The sequence below is a fragment of the Lynx rufus genome, unplaced genomic scaffold, assembly GCF_022079265.1.
Source record: "Lynx rufus isolate CCGP_SWC_20201006 ecotype Redwood Valley unplaced genomic scaffold, mLynRuf1.p SCAF_10, whole genome shotgun sequence".
Taxonomy (NCBI): domain Eukaryota; kingdom Metazoa; phylum Chordata; class Mammalia; order Carnivora; family Felidae; genus Lynx; species Lynx rufus.
This window is the reverse complement of record NW_025814824.1, coordinates 74994269-75014961: the sequence shown is the minus strand read 5'-3', so window position 1 is coordinate 75014961 and position 20693 is coordinate 74994269. Positions and strand designations below refer to the sequence as shown.

The 20693-nt window shown below is 47.4% G+C and overlaps 1 protein-coding gene across 1 annotated transcript in view; it reads left to right on the top strand.

Moving 5' to 3' along the window:
• Nucleotides 1–17558, top strand: part of TNC (tenascin C) — a 65681-nt gene extending 48123 nt beyond the window's left edge. Inside the window, exons 19-27 of the mRNA XM_047068511.1 lie at nucleotides 1344–1463; nucleotides 3555–3698; nucleotides 4466–4596; nucleotides 8368–8500; nucleotides 10156–10307; nucleotides 11054–11150; nucleotides 12393–12554; nucleotides 15065–15228; nucleotides 17448–17558. Of these exons, the coding sequence (XP_046924467.1) occupies nucleotides 1344–1463; nucleotides 3555–3698; nucleotides 4466–4596; nucleotides 8368–8500; nucleotides 10156–10307; nucleotides 11054–11150; nucleotides 12393–12554; nucleotides 15065–15228; nucleotides 17448–17558 (1214 nt within the window). The remainder of the gene's footprint in view (nucleotides 1–1343; nucleotides 1464–3554; nucleotides 3699–4465; nucleotides 4597–8367; nucleotides 8501–10155; nucleotides 10308–11053; nucleotides 11151–12392; nucleotides 12555–15064; nucleotides 15229–17447) is intronic.
• The last annotated feature ends 3135 nt before the right edge of the window (nucleotides 17559–20693 follow it).

Sequence of the window (20693 nt, the reverse complement as noted above, 5' to 3'; positions counted from 1 at the left end):
ATTTATCCTTTGATAGACGAGCAATTATCCAGTCTAATCCATTAAGGGATCCAAAGAATGGGCCTCATAGGAAATTTTAAAAATATCCTAATAGTCTAAAAAAGTTGATAATATGCAATTAAAACATCCCATCTGAACCCAGAGTCCTGTCCGCCCTGCCACACAGGCCCTATTTCCCCCATAGAAATCTTTCATTCATGACTCTCCGTGGCAACAGATTGCAAAAGCTGGGTGCACTTCCTCCTGAGGCCCATTGTCCTCGGCATTTAAAGGAGATCCTGTACAGGCAGGCCGAAACAGGAAGGAACTCAGAGCAGACCGTGTGGGCTTCCAAAATTATTCTGCCTCCTCCTGCTTCTCAGGCGGGTCATCACATCTCTTGGAGCTCAGGAGCCTCATCTTTGAAGTAAACTAATGACTGCTGCCCTCCACCCTCCCAGGGCCATTGTCCTAGAATAACTGAGTAATAAATGCAGATGCTAGGGGGCAACAGTCGTATTTAGGTTAGTTTCTGAGAAAGGGATATCGGGTAGTATGGGTGGCTCAGTCAGTTAAGCATCCAACTCTTGATTTTTGTTCAGGTCATGATCTCATGGGGCATGAGATGCAATCTGGCATCAGGCTCTGCACTGGGTGTGGAGCCTGCTTAGGGTTCTCTCTCCCTCTCCCTCTGCCCCTTTTCCCCACTCAAAAAAAAAAAAAAAGTAACAATAGCAGCTGCAGTGAGCTAGCGCTATCCCAGACATTTCACACACATCGTCTAGTTCATCCTTAGAGCAGCCGCCCTCTGATACCTGAAGAAAGTGAGGTTTGGAGAAGGGCACACCGACACTAGGCAGAGAAGCTGTGGTAGAACCCAGGGTCGCAGCCTCTGGGGCCTGGCTCTATGTTGCCTGTGAGCCACCTAACTGGAGCTATCCTTTAAAGCCCAGAAGAGCCTCTGGCCGCCTGTGCCCCCTGTTTTTGTAACAAGTGATATGAACTATAATGATAACCCTCATCATGTGCCCAGCCCTTTACAGTTTATGTAGCTCCTTTTCACCTCCAATATCATGTGAGCATCAAAATAACACTGAGGATAAAGCCAGACAGAATCAGTATCCCCATTTTACAAGTAGGGAAGTAGAGACCCAAGATTACCTAACCAGCAAGGGAAGGAATCATGACTCCAACCAAGGTGGTCCTGGCTCCAGACTCAGGACTCGGAACTGTCCACACAACAGACACTGTGTCCCAACCCCAACACCAGGAATCTAGGAGCAGGGAGACTGCAGAGCAGCTGTGTCTGATGTCCTACCCCATGACTGCCTATCTCTCCAACATATAGTCACCTCTCTTTGCAGCCCTGGATGGCCCATCTGGCCTGGTGACAGCCAACATCACTGACTCAGAAGCCTTGGCCATGTGGCAGCCAGCCATTGCCCCTGTGGACAGTTACGTCATCTCCTACACAGGGGAGAGAGGTAAGGTCATGTCTGAGACCCTCCCCACCAGGAGGAGTGTCTGTCCTGTTCTACCTCTTCCCCGTCACCTTTGGTCCAGGATGGCAAAACTACACGGGTAAGCTGGAAGGCCAGAGACGTCCTTGCGGCTGTCAACCTCAGAATAGACTCATGGGCCGAAGGCTGGGGCTGGATGGGTGGGTGTGGAGGGCCTGGCCAGGGTGGGGGCAAGGGAGGCCTTACCCATCCTCATGTGCTTGCTGACGAATCAAGAGCATCAGTGTTGTGGTTACACCAAGGAAGGCCAGGAGGTAATTTCAAGGAAAACAAAGAGCACATCTCCAGCCTGCATGTGTCTCCCCAGCCTGTCCCTCCTCCCCTGCTAGTGTCCCTGCCTATCACTGTGAGACTTCCTCTCTAAGCAGCAGTTGTCATCTCTTACAAAGAATGAGTTCAAAATCTTGAGTCTTAAACAGGCCATTTCAGGGGCGCCTGGGTGGCTCAGTCAGTTAAGTGTCTGACTTTGGCTCAGGTCATGATCTCATGGCTCGTGGGTTTGAGCCCCCCGTCGGGCTCTGTGCTGACAGCTCAGAGCCTGGAGCCTGCTTTGGATTCTGTGTCTCCCTCTCTCTCTGTGCCTCCCTCTCTCTCTGTGCCCCGCCCCTGCTCATACTCTGTCTCTCTCTCTCAAAATTAAATGAAAAATTTTTAAAAATTTAAAATAAACAGGCCATTTCAGGAGGTGCTGGAGAACCTGGGATTCTTAGAGGCCACAGAGGGAGCCAGTTGTAACAGGCGTGATTGAGAAATCAGAAGTGATTTCTCCTTGTCTTTGCGGATATCTGTGCTAATTCATTTACTCAGTTATAAGACTAAACACTTGTTCAGGGCACCAGCACGCCATGACCACCAAAACATAAGATCAAATACAAATAAGAGAGAGGAGAAAGAGATTTCTTTTCGGTAAATGAATTCATGTTTTTGTAATGAGCTACCCTAGAAAAAAATTTTCCTATCTTAATCCCAAAGCATATGGAAGTTTTCATATTTTATGGTTCAGTATTGTTTTACTTGCAGTGACAATGTGAAAGGCACCATAACCCATGTCTGGGGCCTCTGAAAATCTTAATTCTCCCTTGGACACTAGCTAAGAGAGTTCTTTGTAAGCATAGAGCAAGTTGGGGGTTGAGGGAAGAGAGATTCTTGGGTTTATTCTTTTTACACTTCTGTTTCTTCATTCATTCATTCATTCATTCATTCATCTCTTCAATTCTTAAATATTCCCCAAGAGCAAACTCCTCCGAGTCAGGGAATCTGGGGTTATCACACCTATATATAGTAAATTAGACTATAGTTCATAGTGATTATGGAACAAGTCGAGGCAGGTCTAGAAAAGGGGGTTTCAGGGATGACAGACAGGATGACCAGTTCATCCCAGTTTACCCAGGGCTTTCCCAGTTTCAGCACTAAAAGCCCCACACCCTGAGAAACCTCTCAGTCCCGGGCAAGCCAAGGTGGTCAGTCACATGTGACTCAGAAATAAACACACATGCCTGGCACCATGGTTCAGTATCTGTCATTGGACTTGACCCAAAGGGGTCTGGGAAGCAGTAACCAGGCTCTGGCGTGTCTGCAGTTGCCCAATTTTTGTGGCTCCCCAGCCTCATGATTTGACAACATCTGTCAAATTATAAAAGGACATGACAGTAAGCCAAAAGGAGGTGAGAGCAAGCAATGGGACACATTAAATCTGGGCAGCCCTAGGCTTGGGGACATTAGCTACAACTCTCCTCTAGCTGGTTCCCACACCTCAGCTACAAAGCTGCCCCAGCCAGCACCATGTGGAAAGCCCTGACCCCCCCCACCCCGTCCCCTTTCTTTTCAGTGGTGCCCGGAAAAATCCAGTCCCCGTGTGATAAATCCTTTGTATATGAGGTGAGCACTCCTCATATACAGAGCGAGGAGGGTGTGTCATTTCAGAAATCAAAACCTGCCTTTCTGCAGGGTCACTGAAAATTGTTGCTAGAAGTAGATGTGTGTGCCATGTGCCAAGTGTGCTGACGGCTCACACAGGGAGAGGTAACTGCCTCGGTGTGTGTATTTTATGTCTAGTGCCAGAAATTACACGCACGGTGTCCGGGAACACAGTGGAGTATGCTCTGACCGACCTCGAGCCTGCCACGGAATATGTGCTGAGAATCTTTGCAGAGAAAGGGCCTCAGAAGAGTTCAGTCATCACTACCAAGTTCACAACAGGTACAAAGATGCTGGGATTGGGAAGACGCCCACCCACAGCCTTCATCTTCAGTGCTCATGCTCTCTAACCCTTCTTTCTTAAGTCAGATCCTTGCAATGTGATGATGTCAGCATCAGCTAAACTCACCAGTGCCCACTCAGTCAGGACCTTAAGAAACACACCATTTCCTTTTGAACTGAAATGACCTGTTCTCCCCATGGACTAGGAAATGGTTTTAAAAGGAGGGCTTTTTAAGTGGAAAACCAGGCCCCACTGGCCCCAAACCCACTGTTTAATGATCCATGTTCTAGGCAGGGAAATATTTTTAAGAGAAAGATGTTTCAGGCACGTTTTCCTAGACGTCCATTGGGTTTTTATACATTGAGATCTTCTTACAAACTGTGGCAAGCTGGGAAATAGAGGAAGCATCCTCTCAGTAGAGGTGAATGCCAATATCAGCATTCATCTGTCCTGTTACTGAAGAGCAAGAGAGGTTGGTAATTACGTTCACAGCTGTGTCTTTCTCCCTAAATCCACCCAAGACCAATCAAGAGTATGTAGAGCTCAGGAAAATCTGGCCCTTAGGATGAGATGAACTACAGAGAATTATGTCTTTAGAGATCACATGACTCAACCTCCTCATTTACTGATGGGGAAGGTTCTGCCCAAGGTCATACAGGTCAACAGTAGGGCAAGGACTTGAACCCAGGCTTCCTGATAACCCAGCCAGGGATTTCTGTCCTATAGTTGCTGACGTATTTCATAATAAATGACTTATCTTCTGCAGACCTTGATTCTCCAAGAGACTTGACTGCTACTGACGTTCAGTCGGAAACTGCTCTCCTCACCTGGAGACCCCCCAGGGCATCTGTCACCGGTTACCTATTGGTGTATGAATCTGTGGATGGTACAGTCAAGGTAGCTTGAAGTATATAAACTCTCTACTGCTGTTTGAAACATGTACATGATCCTCAAAAGAGAAAAGAATTACCCTAGGGTTGTTTCTCCCCAATACAGCTAGGGAGCTGAGAAGAAAAAAAAAACAAATTAATAGGGACTGGATGTCATGCCAGACCTTCTGAATCATATTCTCCAGCCTCCCTGTCTCATTTTAACCAGACTCCAGTTTTGATAGCCCGCCAAGATCAAAAACCACTGCTCACAAGACTCGAGGACATTTTAGGAGCTGGGTTCATGGTGCTTTAATGTTTTATTAAGCAAAAGCCAAAGGCTTCTTCAGAATATTTGCCATATATACAATGTCACAGATGGTATCATTCCATTAGATATTGAAACATACATCACCATGTTCTTATGCCATCAACCGTTAATACTGTTTACAGCAGTTATTTATATGCTCTCCTCTTTTTCCCGTACTTTCCAATTTGAAATAACTTTAGCTGTTCCTTTCACATAAGTGAACTTTATCTCTAAACTTTATTTTCTTTTTTTTTTTAATTTTTTTTCAACGTTTTTATTTATTTTTGGGACAGAGAGAGACAGAGCATGAATGGGGGAGGGGCAGAGAGAGAGGGAGACACAGAATCGGAAACAGGCTCCAGGCTCTGAGCCATCAGCCCAGAGCCCGACGCGGGGCTCGAACTCACGGACCGCGAGATCGTGACCTGGCTGAAGTCGGACGCTTAACCGACTGCGCCACCCAGGCGCCCCTAAACTTTATTTTCTAAACTTGTTACTGAATTTTTAATTTTGGTCATCACATTTTACATTTCCAAGATCTTTTACTTATTCCCTGTTCATTCATCTTCTTCTAGCATATTGTTTATATTCCGTGCATCATTTTCTTGTTATCTCTAAGAATATATGTTACTGGTATTTTATTCTACAACCTGAATAGTGTCTCTTCCAAGTTTCTTTCTTTCTTTCTTTCGGTTCCACTGCTGTTGTTCGGTTGGGTCTTCTTTCATGTTGGAGACTCCCACCCAATGCCCGATGGCCCTTTTGTCCTTGAGCCAAGAATGAAACAGTTTATTGGGAGTCCCAAATGCATTCACAGGTCTTGTCAACTATGGGGCTCAACATAGAGTGAGTAAGCAAGTACCCAGTCATTTTGTTGGGGGACTCACAAATAGTGGTACTATAAGCCTTTGCTCTTGAGCTAATCCATCTCTCTAGAGGTTCCTCCAACCCTTTCAAACCAAGCTGCTAGGAGCATAGGTGGAAGAAGAGCCTGGGCTCCTATGTGAACAAACCTTCATTTCTGTTTCCACTGTAGCACCACTGAGCCTGGTGGATTACAATCCAGAATCTTCTCTCTGGCTTAGTCTCTCCAGAGAGTAACCTCAGCCTTTCATCTAGACTGGGAAGGACAGTCCTCTAGACTGTTGAAGAGAGCTTGGAGAGCTTGGAGTCCTCTAGACTGTTGGAGAGCTTGGCATCTATTCCCTATTTAAGCTTTTTTTTTTTTAATTTTTTTTTCAACGTTTATTTATTTTTGGGACAGAGAGAGACAGAGCATGAACAGGGGAGGGGCAGAGAGAGAGGGAGACACAGAATCGGAAACAGGCTCCAGGCTCCGAGCCATCAGCCCAGAGCCCGACGCGGGGCTCGAACTCACGGACCGCGAGATCGTGACCTGGCTGAAGTCGGACGCTTAACCGACTGCGCCACCCAGGCGCCCCCCTATTTAAGCTTTTAAACACACCTTTGTTCAGCCATGCCCCACACTAGTCTTCAAAGGCAGCTTTGCTTTTGTACACATTCCATTCCTGAACTTGCTGGACTCTGTGGTGTTCATCAACCCGCTTCTGACTGGCCCCACCCGCTTAGTCAGTTATGCCCCAGCTTTCTCAGCTCTGCCCCCTCACTTGTCACTCCATGGCACCCCTTCCCATCTGTCAAGATCCTGTTGACATTGCATGCCTGTATCTGTCCCCTCTATCATCCACCTCATCCTTGTGGGCTTATACTTTATACCCCTTTACCCTCATTGTAGTGGGTTTCAGAAGAAGATAGAACTAAACTGGCATATCCACTCTCCCATGTTTAACTAGAAGTGAACACACATTTCTAGTCTCTACCATGGCCCTTCTTTGAGTTGGAATAACAACAAACTAACTCCCTGTGTTCATAGAGGCAGTCCTTTACATAAGCACCTTGTGTCAGTGTTCACATAATGTGAAATGAATGCATTGGACTCACCAATCTTGAAAGTCCCTTCCTAGTCAGGCCTTCTAGGACTTTGTTTACCTGAAGTCCTGAGCCTCATTTCGATCTACCCTGACTGCATAGAAAGCCACTTTCCACAGCAGCCGGAAGAGTTGAGGGGTAATTGTATCGCCAAAGTAATTCAATGAACCCAGCTTTGCACCTGATCCTTCCCCAGGGACCAGACCTGGGGACCACACAAAGGTCACCAGGTCACTAGTGTCCACTTACTGACTTACTTTGCTGCATGTCCAATCCCTGAGTTTGTATGTTTCACCCAAGAAAATCAACCTGGTGAAGGAGGAAAGAGTCCTGGGCAGGATGTTGGGAGACAGAATGCAAGACCGTCTTCTGCCACCAACAAATCGTGGGGAGAGAGCAAGTCTTGCAGCTCCTTTGAAATTCAGCCCCCACCCTCCATCTGGAAGAATCAGGATAACCTCACCTTCCTGGTGCGACGGTGCGAGAGAACCTTCCAGGCACCTCCACACTGCCTCATTATTGCCTACACCTTGTTGGCTGTGTTTGCAGGTTGTAGACAGCACTGATGAGTTTGGTTTGCCAGAAGCGTAGGTTGAAGGTTGTAGGTTGAATTTCAATTCCAGACACCAAAGTCATCTGCTAAAAGGTGAATTCTCAGGCATTGGAAGCTAGAAAGAGGGTTTGAAAAGGAAGAAGATCTCTTGAAAGCTGAAATTAATATCCTCTGGACAGCAGCCCAGTAAGCAAAATCACAACCTACAGGGGTAGTTAGGAGACGTCTGACAGCAGAGGCACATGTACACCTCTCCTGGACAGTTCTGTCCTGGGAAAGAGACATGCCAGCTCAGCTCAGACTTTCATTGTGCCATGCCTACTGAACTACTGCAGTCATCCCCCGACTCAAGAGATCCCCAGACTGACTGCATGAGAATCATCTGAGGAGCTTCTTAAATATGCACCCGGCAGAGCCCCACTTCTGGCTCTTATGACGCAGTCAGTCTGGGATGGAGCCCAGGTGTTACATTATTTTAAAGTTTCCCAGAGGAGGATGAAAAAGTGCCATATTAGGGGCCACTGGTATAACTGGTCTCTAAACCTTTTGCCCTTTGCGTGATTCACCTTGCTACCAAATTAAGTTGGGTTCACATCATTCATTTGTTCAAAAGCCCTTTTGGGAATCTGCAGCTTATCATGATAAACTTCAATTTCCACAGCTTGGCATTTAAGGCCCTTTGGCATCTGGTCTTTTCCCACTTCTTCCACCACTCCACCACCCAAAATCAAGTGTGTTTGAGATAAATCATTACCTTCTCATATTATTTTCATTTGCTCACCCCCTCTGGCTTCAGCACCTTTCCTCATGCCTCAGTCTCCCCATTTCTGATGTCCCAGAAGTAAGCATGGAGCCTGGCACAGAGTGAGACTCAGTGGATTCTTCTGAATGAAGAAATGAATGGATGGGTGAATGAATGAATGTATCATCTGTACACTGATGATTTATGTGGCCAAAAACTATTATATTCTCTCTTCTGCCCTTAGGAAGTCATTGTGGGTCCAGAAACCACCTCCTATAGCCTGGCAGAGCTGAGCCCATCCACCCACTACACAGCCAAGATCCAGGCATTGAATGGGCCCCTGAGGAGCAAGCTGGTCCAGACCATCTTTACCACGAGTAAGAGTCTCAGAGTATATCTGAGTCTTGAGGTCAAACTTTGTGAGATTAGACCAACCCTCCTCTTCTCCTCTGACTCTGAGAAAATTTTTCCATCAAACCCCTTAAAAGGATCAATGCCTTGCTACTACCTGAAAGCCTGATGGATGTGGGTACAGGAAGTTAAGGACCTCATTATGAAAAGGAAGGAGGGCCAGTAGGGAGACATCTATATTCAATCCCTATCTCCACCACTTGCTCGTGTGTGATTTAGGAAAGTTGCTGTCATTTTATAAGCCTCAGTTTCTTCATCTATACAATGGGATCAATAAGCATCCCTTCCCCATAAGGACCTTGATCTCCTAGCCCAGGGTGTGGTCCATGGTCAAAGCTCATCGTAAGCTGTGTCCCTTTTTCTCTCCTTCAGCATGTCAGCATTTACAAAGCCTGTCCACATTCAAAATCAAAAGCAGTCCTCCCACCAAGACGGTAGGATTATCATGCCCAGTTTTCTGTTGGGGTAGCAGAGGCTCCCAGACACAAAATGACCTGCTCAAGGCTATAGCATGACTTAGAGTCTGATCTGGGCTCAGATGTTCCAGGCCCAGAGAACCACCCCTACACCGCAGACATGGGCTATCTTTGGCAGATAGAGAACATGCAAGGCATTTCATTGGTGAATTAAGAGGAAGCATGCCTTCCTGAGGGAGGGGGGAGTCAGCCTTTGGAAAGGCCTGGATGTGGGGTACACAGAGTGCATTCCGGTGCTGCCTCTGGCCCTTCACACTCCCCACAAGTCAATCTGCACACATCTACTGAGGGAGGTGCAAAATTGAAAGTTATCTCTTTGCCAGATCTCATGCCGGGTACTGGGAGCACAGAAATTTGAATGTGCTTTAAAGATGCTCCCAGACCAGAGCCGGGAAAGAAACAAGGAAACAGCTAATGATACAACCTCCAGTGAAGGTGCAGTACAGGGAGGAGGTCAGATCAGAAAAAAAGAACTGCTGTGACCGTCAGTTCTCCATCCCACCTGCTAAGCACAGCTCCAGAATTGTCCATGTCTATCAAGTTTTATTCTTTTTGCATCACATCACTTGGAAATTCCCCAGACATTCTTGTTTGGTCCCTCTAAGACTCCCGGGCTCAGGGCAGTTAAATGACTTCTCCAGTGTCCCAAGACAAGGAAGTGTAAGTTCAAGACTAGAATCCTTGTCTTTGGCTTCCAAATCCTCTGAAGAGATTGGGATGCATCATTATTTGATGCCCAATAGAGTGTCCTGATCCACAGTGAGCCACCTGTGGGTGCCTAAGACCCAGCCATCTGGCCAGGACCTAGGTCTTCATCAGGTGTTGCCTGGCTGCTTGAGGTAGATCAAGGTCAGCCCGATACACGCTCCTCACAGGGGCTCAGTTCTCCTCCCACTGATATCATTGGTGGTTTCCATGAATATAAGAGACTGAGATGGGTCCCTTATATCCGTAATCTCTAAAGCCTCATTGCACCCCCACCAAATGGGTTTTATCCTTATCTTGAACATGAGAGAACAGAGCCGCAGAGAGGTTAAGTTGCTTACTCATAGACATCTAGCTAATACACGGTAGAGGGGCAGTTTGAAATCCCCTAACCCAATCCTCCTTCTCTAAGAGGGCCACTCTTCCTTCTTATCCTGCAGTTGGACTCCTATACCCATTCCCCAGGGACTGCTCCCAAGCAATGCTGAATGGAGACACGACCTCTGGCCTCTACACCATTTATCTGAATGGTGATAAGGCCCAGGCTCTGGAAGTCTTCTGTGACATGACCTCTGATGGGGGTGGATGGATCGTGAGTATCACCGAAACAGGCTCCAGAGTCCTCGTCACGGAGCTTGGGGGCAGAGGGCTCAGCAGGGGTAGGAGGGGGGAGGGGGAGGTCCTCCCCATGCACTCAGACACCAAATGTGCATGAGGTTTTGCAAGACAGTGCCTGTCACACAGAGACACTCAGGAACTATCTCTTAAACAAAGGAATGGGAAAGAAACGGAGGATTAAAAAACAATGAGAAAATAATTTTCTTGTAATTTATCTCATCTGATCCTCAAACAGCTTGACGGTGGTCATGGAGCCTATCATGTGGATTAATTAGCATTTGCTAACCACCAGGCACTGTGCTAAGAGTTTCACATGAATTATTTGCAATCCCATTACTGTTCGAGCTGGGTAGTATTTTTTTTTAATTCATAAACTTTGTTTTTCAGAGCAGTTTTAGGTTCACAGCCAAAGTGGGCATAGAGTGAAGAGAGTGCCCATATACCCCTGTACCCACGTGCATGGCCTCCCCCACCAGCAACATCCTACACCAGAGGGTGCATTTAGAACCTCTGCCTTGACACATCATTATCACCCAAAGCTAGGTGGTATTTTTAATCCCTGTTTTTCAGGTGGAGGTGGCCTGCCCAGAGTAACACAGCAAATTAGTTTCGCACAGAGCTGGGGAAGGATGCTTTTCCCAGTCTGATGTTCTTCCTCTCAGATTCCTTCCCTTTCTTTCAATAGCTAAAGCGCACCCTGATTCCTTGGTTATGTTATAGGTGTTCCTGAGACGCAAGAATGGACGTGAGGATTTCTATCGCAACTGGAAAGCCTATGCTGCTGGGTTTGGGGACCGCAGAGAAGAATTCTGGCTTGGTAATGCAGCCCTGCATGTTGGTGTCCCAACTGCCCATTTCTGCCCTCCTTGTCATTTGTCCTAACAACAACCCATGGGAGAGAAGGAAGCTAGGAGGAAACGGTGGCTGTGGTAGTAGACGCAGAATTGCAAATCTTCAATGGAAAAGACGTTAAATTCTCTAGGTCATTAAAAATAAAACTCTGGTTGAGGCACCTGGGTGGATCAGTCAGGTGAGTGTCCGACTCTTGATTTTGGCTCAGGTCATGATCTCAGGATCGGTCATAAGATCAAGCCCTTCATCAGGCTCAGCTCAGAATGTGGAGCCTGCATGGGATTTTCTCTCTCTCCCTTTCTCTCCGCCCCTCCCCCACTCGTGCTCTCTCACACACACACTCTCTCTCTCTCTCTCAAAATAAGTAAATAAACAAAATAAAATAAACCTCTGGTCTATCCTTGAGCCTCGTGGCACTCATGCAAGGTTCGAAATCCCCACTTTGCGCGTGGGAGAGAGAGATGAAGCTGTGTGCCCGCGGGAATCTAGCCAATAAGCAGTTGAGCGGCCTCTTGAAATTCCCCCAGACCAACACCACAATGCCATCATCCATCCACCCGTCCATCCATCCATCCGTCCATCCATCCGTCCATCCATCCGCACATGCAGCTCGCACTTGCAGACAATCTCCCCATAGAGGACACTGTTCCGCACTCTGGTGCCCAGGGCCCCAGCATGTCTGTCCAGCTGGCAACCATTGCCTCTCTCTTGCAAGAAGCTTGGGAGTTGAAAAGGTGCTTTCTCCACCTTATCTCCTTTGATCCTTTTTTAAAATGCTTATTTATTTATTTTGAGAGAGGAAGAAGGGGAGAAGGGGCAGAGAGAGAGGGAGAGATAGAATCCCAAGCAGGCTTCGCGCTGTCTGCTCAGAGCGGGATGCAGGACTTGATCTCACAAACCATGAGCCGAGATCAAGAGTCCTACTCTTCATCCATGGAGCCACCCAGGCACCTCCACTTTGATCTTCACAATGCCCTAGGAAGTTGGCAGGACAAAGATGTCAACCCAATTTTACCCAAGGCTCAGAAACATCCTGTATTTTGCCCGGTGTTGTGCCAGTGAGGAGTGGACCAAACTGCAAGCCCAGGTTTATGTGACACCAGCCTCTTTCGAGAGCCTAACTTGCTGTTCCTATGGGGTGGATGGAGTAGAAACAATGGCCTCGGTCACTCGTGCTGCCTCTGTAACCCTTGCCTGTCCTCCACAGGGCTGGACAATCTACACAAAATCACAGCCCAAGGGCAGTACGAGCTCCGGGTGGACTTGCGCGACCACGGGAAGACCGCCTACGCCGTCTACGACAGGTTCAGCGTGGGAGATGCCAAGACTCGCTACAAGCTGAAAGTGGAGGGGTACAGCGGGACCGCGGGTAGGTATGGGGTAGCCACACTTCCGGTCTCTGGAACCACAAAAAGCCTTCCTTGTGTTTTTAGCTAATTTCCTCATCACTCCTTGCTTCATTAATCCATCCACTTATCAGATCAACAAAATTCCTGAATCCTTATTAGGTACTAATCCAGAACGTCAGCTGAACAGAGCTGGCTAGATATTTTAGTCACCAGAACAGAGTAGGTTGGGAATCAGAAAATATGTCTTTTTCATACCCATTTCTAGATAGCAGTTTTAGGTGGACAGAAAAACAGTCTCCTGGAGGCCTAAATACTCATCTAATCCAGTACATCTAAATTTATTGTGCACATATGACCCCAGGGGACCCTGTTAATGTGCGGGGGCTGACATCCCCAAGATTCTGCATTTCATACAGATTCCCTGGTGATGCCACTGTCTGGGGATGCTGCTGGTCTGTGGACCACACTCTGAGTAGCAGACAATCCTCTCCATCACTAACTGCTCGAATCTTTTCTAAGACATCCTTGCCACGTGGTCATCCAGCCTCAGCCTGCACACCTTCATGACCAGAAGCTCACTGCCTTTTTTTGTGTGTGTGTTTATTTATTTTGAGAGAGAGAGAGAGACAGAGAACGCAAGTAGGGGAGGGGCAGAGAGAGAGGGAGAGAGAATTCCAAGCAGGCTCTGCACTGTCAGCACAGAGCCCGACATGACACTTGATCCTATGAACCTCGAAATCATGACCTGACCCGAAATCAAGAGTTTGTCACCCAACTAACTGAGCTACCCAGGCGCCCCAGCTCACTGACTTTCAAGTGGCCCTTTCATTCCCTTTCTGGTACAAAACCTAGCTCAGATCTTGAAGATTTCATGGACTTGAAATGGCCTTGGTGTGGTTTTTCTGGCTCTATGGTAGAGGAGAAATTAAAGAAGCAACACGCATCCAGGCCACTAGGTAGCGTCTTCTACAGATATTCCACATGCATCACCCCTCCTCAGTTCTCACAGAAACTCCTCCAGGAAGATATTGCTGTTACACAGATGAAGAAACTGAGGCCCAGAAAAGTTGGGTGATTTGACCTGGGGTGAAGCAGCTTGTAGAAGGTGTACCCAGGGGGGCAGGCCTGGCTGCGGACGAGTGTGCTTGGTAACAAGGAGGGATGGGGTCTGCTGGCAGGACCCCCCGGTAGCACCCTTACCTGCTTTGGGGTGGCATCCAGTTACATCTATGAAAACACAAAAGACAGAGCTATGCTATGTTTCCAACCTCTCTGAGCCCCTCGGGGAAACATCCATAATGGGAAGTGTCTCCAGGTAAAGATTTGCTGAGAGCCAGGTTGGATCTAAGGAGAGAGCAAACTCTTCTGAGATCAGTCTGGTGGTAGTGAAGGGAGAGAGGCCCACGGGCCAAAATTGTTTTCCTTCCTGGCCTTTTATTACCTGGCAATAAATGTCTCTCTGAGTGAAGTGGCTTCAGGCAAGAAGGATATTGTCACTGGGCAAAGCAAAGCCACTAAGCAGCAGGAATGCGACCTCCACCCATCTCTCCCTGCATTTCCAGAACCCCTTCACTAAGGTGACCCTGGTAAAGCCACCTCCTCTCATGGCAGCCGGCCCTCCACAGGAGGTCGTCTTGTTTCTACCATACCCACCTGCTCCTGGTAGCTTCCTCATTAAAAAGGCCTCCGAGACCCTTTGTAGTTTGCTTCAAGATATCAGGGTAAAATGTTTCACTGTCTTGATATGTTTGTGCTCTGTGTTGGCCAGAGCTGGGAGTACGAGGACACAGAAAGAAATGGCACTTAAATGTCCCTAAAATGCAATATATTAAATGACAAACTGGATTCCTAGATAGTGCTACGTACAAATGGACATCTTGTCTAAGGATCAGGGAACACTGGCCCCACAAATAGTGAAAAATAACTGTACGATACACACACTATTTGGTGGCCTCTAATATGTAAAGGGTTTGATTACCAGGGTGGCAATAACTACTTGTATTTGCTGGGGGGAGTGCACCATTATTAAACATGGGTTTCTCACCTTACTCTCTGAGCTCCGTTATGTAAAGGAATACAAAACAGTGACAGAAGTCACAACAATCACAGCCATTATACATACTACTCTACCCGTTCAGCATATACCTTCATATCCATTGTCCAAACAGCACCCTGAGGCGGATAGAATCAATGTGCTAGCTCCATTTTATAGAAGAGAACACTGAGGCTTATTAAGAGGCTTGACGTGTGCATGATCACACCAGGGAATGAAAGGGACAGGACTTGAAGCTGGACCTTCCAAAGCCACCCACAACCTTCTTTCTACCACCTTATGCTGCTTCTAGGAGAAGCGAGCCCTCAGAGTGAGCCCTCATGTCCCCTCCAGCCCCGTGTTTGACCCTAATCCCAGGTCCAGTGTTTTAAGGCCAGGCCACCCCAGGCCCTTTGAGTGGCCACCCCGGTTCTGCCTTCGGAGCCCACAGGGACACTCCAGCTGGGATTCCTCAGATCCATTGTTTTCTCTCTGCAGGTGACTCCATGGCTTACCACAATGGCAGATCCTTCTCCACCTACGACAAGGACACGGACTCAGCCATTACCAACTGTGCCCTGTCCTACAAGGGGGCTTTCTGGTACAAGAACTGTCACCGTGTCAACCTGATGGGGAGATACGGGGACAACAACCACAGTCAGGTGAGTAAACCGCGAGTGCCTGGGGCAGGGCTTGGGAAGCCGGTTGGGGGTGACAGGCAGGCACCCCAGCCCCTCAGTTCTGGCTGAGACTGGGAGGGGGCAGCAACCTCCGGGAAATGGTGGCACCTCTATCCCCAGCAGGGAGAAACCTCAGGGACACTGCGGGTCAGGTGAAATCCTAGAAGCAGTCCACGTTAACCCATGAAGATCCTGGGACAACCACCAGTCATGTGGATTCCAAACACAGAACGTTCTCCTCAGACAAAACCTTGGTCTGTGGCCCAGAAGGAAAGCAGATAAAATGCAGGCTGTCTAGGTGAAGCAGGGGTGAAAGCAGGGTGCTCTTTCCACCTTCTCATGTTGCCTCAAGGATGCTTCCATAGGAGCCTTTTTCCACCACCTTTATTTCTTTGTCCCCTACCACCAGGACAATACAAAATCCTTCGGGGGTGGGGGGGGAACAACCCAAAAGCTGCCTGCCCAAAAGGAAACCTTTCTTTCCCATCTACTGTTGGAAGAAGAACGAGCTGACAGAAAAGGTCCACGAAGGAGTTATGCGAGTCCTGCCCCAGCTCTGGCAGCTGCGTGGACTCTGTGACGTCACTCTCCCTCTGTGGCCTCAGTCTCCAGGATAGAATGAGGAGGGCTCATTTCCAGCTCTGTGCCTCCGTCAGAGGGAAGCAGGAGGGCAGAGGAAGGGCAGCGCAAAGCCCAAGCTATCAGGCAGCAGTGCTTTACCATGACTGGGTTGTCAAGACACATTCGCCCATGGGGAGAGCCAGCCTTTCCCAAATGTCACCTCCCTGTCAGATTCAGACACTGCCTGATACAGTGAATGCCAAAAACTTAGAATCACATAGTGTCTCAATTTTTTTTTTTTTTTTGCTTCATTGTACCAGCCATGAACTTTTCCATGTCCCCTCACAGCCCTACGTAGCTTAAAGAGAAGAGGGGTCATCTGTTAAGTTTCTAAAATTCCACATATAAGTGAAATCAGATGATATCTGTCTTTCCCTGAGTGACCTAAGGGAAGGAAAAATAAGATAAAAACAGAGAGGGAGGCAAACCATAAGAGACTCTTAAATACAGAGAACAAACTTGAGGGTTGATGGGGTGGAGGGGGTGTTAAATGGGGGATGGGCATTAAGGAGGGCACCCTTCGGATGAGCACTGGGTGTCACACGTAAGAGATGAATCACTGGGTTTTACTCCTGAAGCCAAGACTACTCTGTGTGTTAACTAACTTGAGAATAAAAAAACAAAAGTAAATTTAAATTTTTAAAAAAAAAGAGAGAGAGAAGAGGAGTCAGAGAATGCGGTGGTGGCCTCACAGGAGCACTCCCGGAAGCAGACATCCCTCCCCTAGTGGGAAGAGGGCAGACTCTACCATCTGTAGACTGTATGGAAGAGTCAAACATGGAATTAGGAGGCCCAGACACAAATAGAATCTTTTCTTGAGAAAGAAAAATCTTTGGCCAAATTTCCAAGGATATTTCTCCCTAGTGGAGATTAGGGAGGTAATATTTACTTCGCACCTGCAATGTGCCCGGTACTATAATCACTCCTTTACAAGTTCATTTAATTTTCATAGCACCCTTTCAAGGTTGGCACTATCAGACCCTAAGAGGAAAAAAAAAAAGATAGTGAAACTGAGTCCCAGAAAGTTTTGATGATTTGTTTAAGACCACTTATGCCTCAAGTAAGAGCCCTGAGCTTGAACTCTGTATGTAAGTAAGAGCGTTGAGGTTGAACTCTCTATGTCAGGTTGTACAATTTGTGTTCCACCTGTGCTCTTTCTGCCATTCCATACAAGCCCTTATTAAAATACTCCATGAGAATCCCATGAATTAGAGACTCCCCTGCATATAGCTACTCAATTCTGTAACTTCCAATCACGACCTAAATTCCTTCAGCGTCTATTCCTACCCATGGGAAGTCTCATCAGCCACCATTTTGTTTCACAATGGCAGCTCAAAGCTCAATGCCAATGCCGGTGACTTCTGACTAAAATTTTAAAAACTTAAAAACTAAGTCAGATTCAGCCAACTCCTTTGAAGTTTTCACTACACAGACCAATAGACAGATAGGCAAGAGACAGCTATGAACTACCACATGGTCAGGTTGAAACAGAACTCCTTTTGTTCCGTCAACTAAGCAGCAATGATCAATGAACACCTTGCCTATTGGAAACCCATCTGGAGGTCTCCTCTCTTTTACAGGGTGTCAACTGGTTCCACTGGAAGGGCCACGAATATTCAATCCAGTTTGCTGAGATGAAGTTGAGACCCAGCAATTTCCGAAACCTTGAAGGCAGGCGCAAACGGGCGTAAGTTCCAGGGACAACTGGGTGAGAGAGGAGTAGGGCCCAGAGAAAGAAGCAAATTTTACCAAAGTATCAACACAACCAGTCCAACCATCAAGCCACACCCGGGTATTTGTCAGGAGTTAAAGTTGACCATGAATCATCGGGGCCAATGGCGGAAGCACCCGCCTCACCTACCCTGCGAGTATTTCCTTCGCACCAAAGACAATGATCTCCACAGGTTTCTGTTTTGTTGTTTGAATCAGCAAAAAATTTTCCAGTGACAGTATCACAGTGGTTGTCCTTCTCTTGGGTGGCTCTGGAAATGGGAGAGGGGTAGGCTGTACAGTGGTAGTCGGTGTTAGAACCAGCTGTATTTTACACAAAGCTGTATAATTAATTATCATTATTTTTGTCCGCAACGATTCAGTGTGTGTCATTGGAGGCCGTCCCCAATTTTTTTTTACATTTCATACAGCAAAAACCAGAAAAGCAATACTGTTTCGATTTTAAGGATATGATTAATATGATTAATATAATAATAATGATGATGAAAACTAAGGATTTTTAAAGAGATCTTCCTTTCCAAAACACATCTGGACAGTACCTGATTGTATTTTTTTTTTAATAAAAGCACAAGTACTTTTAAATTTCGCTGTTGTTTTGCCCTTCGTTGTTGAGCCTGAATTCCACCAAAGCCATATTTGAACAGACGGAGGAAAGGTGAGGAGGGATGGTGGTCAAGTCAGAGAGGAAGAAGGAAAGGTGGGAGGCTACAGGCTGGGGGAGAGGAAAGCACCTTTTTGAACAAAGTTGAGCGAGGTTGGGAAAAGGTTACCACTTAAGATTCAGCCTCTTACTCAACATTTTCAAGACTAATGGTTTGTGCTCTCACAGAGGCTCTCTTATACCCACCGTCTAAGGTAGCCTGCTAAAACTTCCATGATATAGATGAGGTGACAACTGTTATCTAGCAAGGATCAAGATGCCCAAAGGCAGACAGCCTGCGTTCACACCTTGGCTGCACCATCCCCTAGTTCCCTTACCTCTTTGTGTCTCAGTTTCTTAATGAGTAAAGTACAGTTGCTCACACTTCTCCATAGCATTTCTACGAAAAAATAAATGATATCATCCAGATGAGGCCCCTACCATGGTGCCTGGTGTATATTAAATGCCACTAAGTGTTAGCTGTCTCTGCTATCACTGTTTTATGACAGGGTGCACAGAAGTGTAACGACTTGCCCATGGCTACCTACCCACTTAATCATAGAACTAGGATTTCAGCTCAGGTTTCAAAGTTCTTGCCCTCACTCAGGACGCCGGTGAACATCCCTCCTTCCCTGAGGAAATGAGCACTATGGGTACACGTTACAGAATGATTGAGGGTGGGGAAGTTCAGGTGGATCCTTCCTACAACACTGAGGTCTTAGAACTAGAAAGAATGTCTGTTAGGAATACCTCCTTCTCCCCCAATCAGAGTCCGGTGTCCCCCAGCCTCGGCCTGAATGCATCTCGTGAGGGAGGGAACTCATTGCCCAGCACAGCAGATCTGTTTGTACTTGGCAAATATCGAGTCAGAACCACACATTACACATTTGTCTTTTAAAACATGGTAAGTTGGGGGGGGGGGGTGGGGAGCAACTCCCAGTTGATTCTCTCAGAGATTTTCAGCAAATGGACTTATTTAATGAAAACCTTTGGGCTGATAGGCCTCATTCAAATGGAATGTGATGGCTCAGATGCGAGGATGAGAAGAATTCATGGCTCAGGCCAGATCCTTTGCTGCTGAGTTTATCTTGCTTTAATAAATGCCATCGTGTTATATACACAACTGGAAGTTCCCGATCATAAGACTTGTTGCCTGCAATTCTGCCATAGCAACGCTTGCCTTGCTGTGTAAACCCCAACAAACGGGCTTCCTATAACAATCAGGCCTTAAGAGGGAGGCTTAACCCTCTGTTGACTGCTCCCTTGGGAGGCTCTGAGCCCCAGTCCTAGCCCCTCCCCCAAATACAGATATAACTAAGCTGAGAAGGTACTTCCCAGAAGCCACACCAGAATCAAATTCCGGTTGGTGAAGAATCCCCATCACATGGGAGTCCTTGACCTTGGCCCTGGGAAGGTGGTAGATACCCCCATATGGGGATGGGAAGGCCAAGACACTCAATGCTGCATAGTCAGTTTCAGACTGCCCACATACTAGTCAAAGCATGAGCTCACCATGCCTCAACCACGTCCTTCAGTTGGTGACTCTGGCTTTGTTCCAGCCACCTCCTCCATCTCAAAAGGTCTCCTGAAATTCTAGTGCACCCTCAAAGTCCAAGCCCACTTCTGCCTCCCCACTGAGAATGAATTTCCAAGGAGTCTGGTCTTCCCTTTGCCCTTCCTCTGTCTGCTCCCCTCCCTTTTCCCAGCTTATACTCTTCAAAGCCATCCTACATGAATGATATCTCAGGTTTCTGGTGAGATCAAAACGGGAAGTGTTGGGACACTGAAGGCAGGAGACTGGGCAGTTAGGGGGTCAGGGTACTTCTTTTCCAGCCCCATCCCTATAGCATCACAGGGGGGTGACTCTTTGCATCCTAACAGAGGCACAATGCCAGTCCATCGCCCATCTCCACTCAGCATCCCAGGTTTTGGATAACTGCTCCCCCCACATGCCCCTTCGGGCCTAAGGATGGTCTCTGCACCTCAGCTTCTCAAGACCTGGGAACTGTGTTAGCCCTAGTGGCTCTCCTCCACATTGCCCACACCTTTAGAGACAGTCCCTCAACTTTTGCCTCTCCCAGGGACCCTGACAGACATGGCCACACTCCGGGATCCTGGGCACCACTGTTACAGCTGCCTGCTTGCCTTACACCATTATTTCTACTTGTGCCTCCCACCACCACCATGGAAGCCACAGAAGATACTCTTCCCTCCTCCCTGTGGGAGCCGGGACACATAACATGAGCTTTGCCCATTGGATATCTGCAGAGGGACTTCTAACCTTGAACAAGGAATTAAAAGCAAAGAGCCTATGAGGCTGACTTCCCCAATGCTACCACAGAGTCCGTCCACAAATCACCATCCTTTGGGACAATCGATCCCACCTTCTCCCTTTCTCAGCTTGGCCCTCCCATGCCACTCTTCTTTCCACCATTCCTGGCCAACTCCAGGTATG